General features: G+C 78.8%; 1 protein-coding gene across 4 annotated transcripts in view; it reads right to left on the bottom strand.

The window, feature by feature from the left end:
* The window catches only part of MBD3 (methyl-CpG binding domain protein 3), an 8,752-nt gene extending 8,461 nt beyond the window's left edge, over positions 1–291 (bottom strand). For 2 of the 4 annotated variants that reach the window (XM_010844559.1, XM_010844558.1), the window contains exon 1: positions 183–291. In XM_010844559.1, coding sequence (XP_010842861.1) covers positions 183–196 — 14 coding nt within the window. In that variant the 5' untranslated portion in view covers positions 197–291. Of the gene's footprint in view, positions 1–86 lie in introns of all 4 variants that reach the window. The other 2 variants (XM_010844556.1, XM_010844557.1) reach the window with 1 other exon arrangement.
* Positions 292–614: the final 323 nt, after the last annotated feature.

The raw sequence follows: 614 nt of genomic DNA, 5'->3' as shown, positions 1-614 counted from the left end.
GCGGCCCCGGTCCGGGAGCCCAGGCCGCCGCAGAGGCCGCTGGGAGGCGCCCGTTGGGGCCCTGCCCGGCCGGCACGTTCATTCACCTATAGTAAAAGACATCCCTGTGGCCGGCCGACAGCCCCGACCTTCTGGGCACTTCTTCCCTCTCCCAGCCCTGCGGGAGCGCCGGGCACTCCCACCTCTTCCGCTCCATCGCGCCCGGGTCCTCGGCCCGCCGCCGGCGCCGCCGCTGCCGCCCGGACCCCCGCTCGCCGCCGCCTTAGCTGCCTCCGCCGCTGCCGCCGCCACTTGCCGCGGCTGTTCCGGCCCGCAGGCCCCCACCCTCCGCCCCCAGCCGGGCGCGCGCCGGCTTTGCCGCCCTCTCGGCCCCCTCCCCGCGCTCGCCAGCCCCCGCTCGGGGGGCCCGCTCCGCCCACCCGCCCGCGCGCGGGGCCCCGTGCTGCGCAGGCGCCGCGGAGGCCCCGCCCGGACCGCGGCCTCCGGCCCCGCCCCCTTAACGGCGGCGCCAATCAGCGTGCTTCCTGGAGGCGGGGCCTGCGGCGGCGCGCGGCTTGTCTGCTATGCGCGTGCGCTTTGGGCGGTCCACGCGTTCCTCTTAGCGCTGGGTCTCC

Source organism: Bison bison, unplaced genomic scaffold (genome assembly GCF_000754665.1).
Source record: "Bison bison bison isolate TAMUID 2011002044 unplaced genomic scaffold, Bison_UMD1.0 scf7180017864203, whole genome shotgun sequence".
NCBI lineage: Eukaryota > Metazoa > Chordata > Mammalia > Artiodactyla > Bovidae > Bison > Bison bison.
This window is presented reverse-complemented; position numbering and strand designations above follow the sequence as displayed.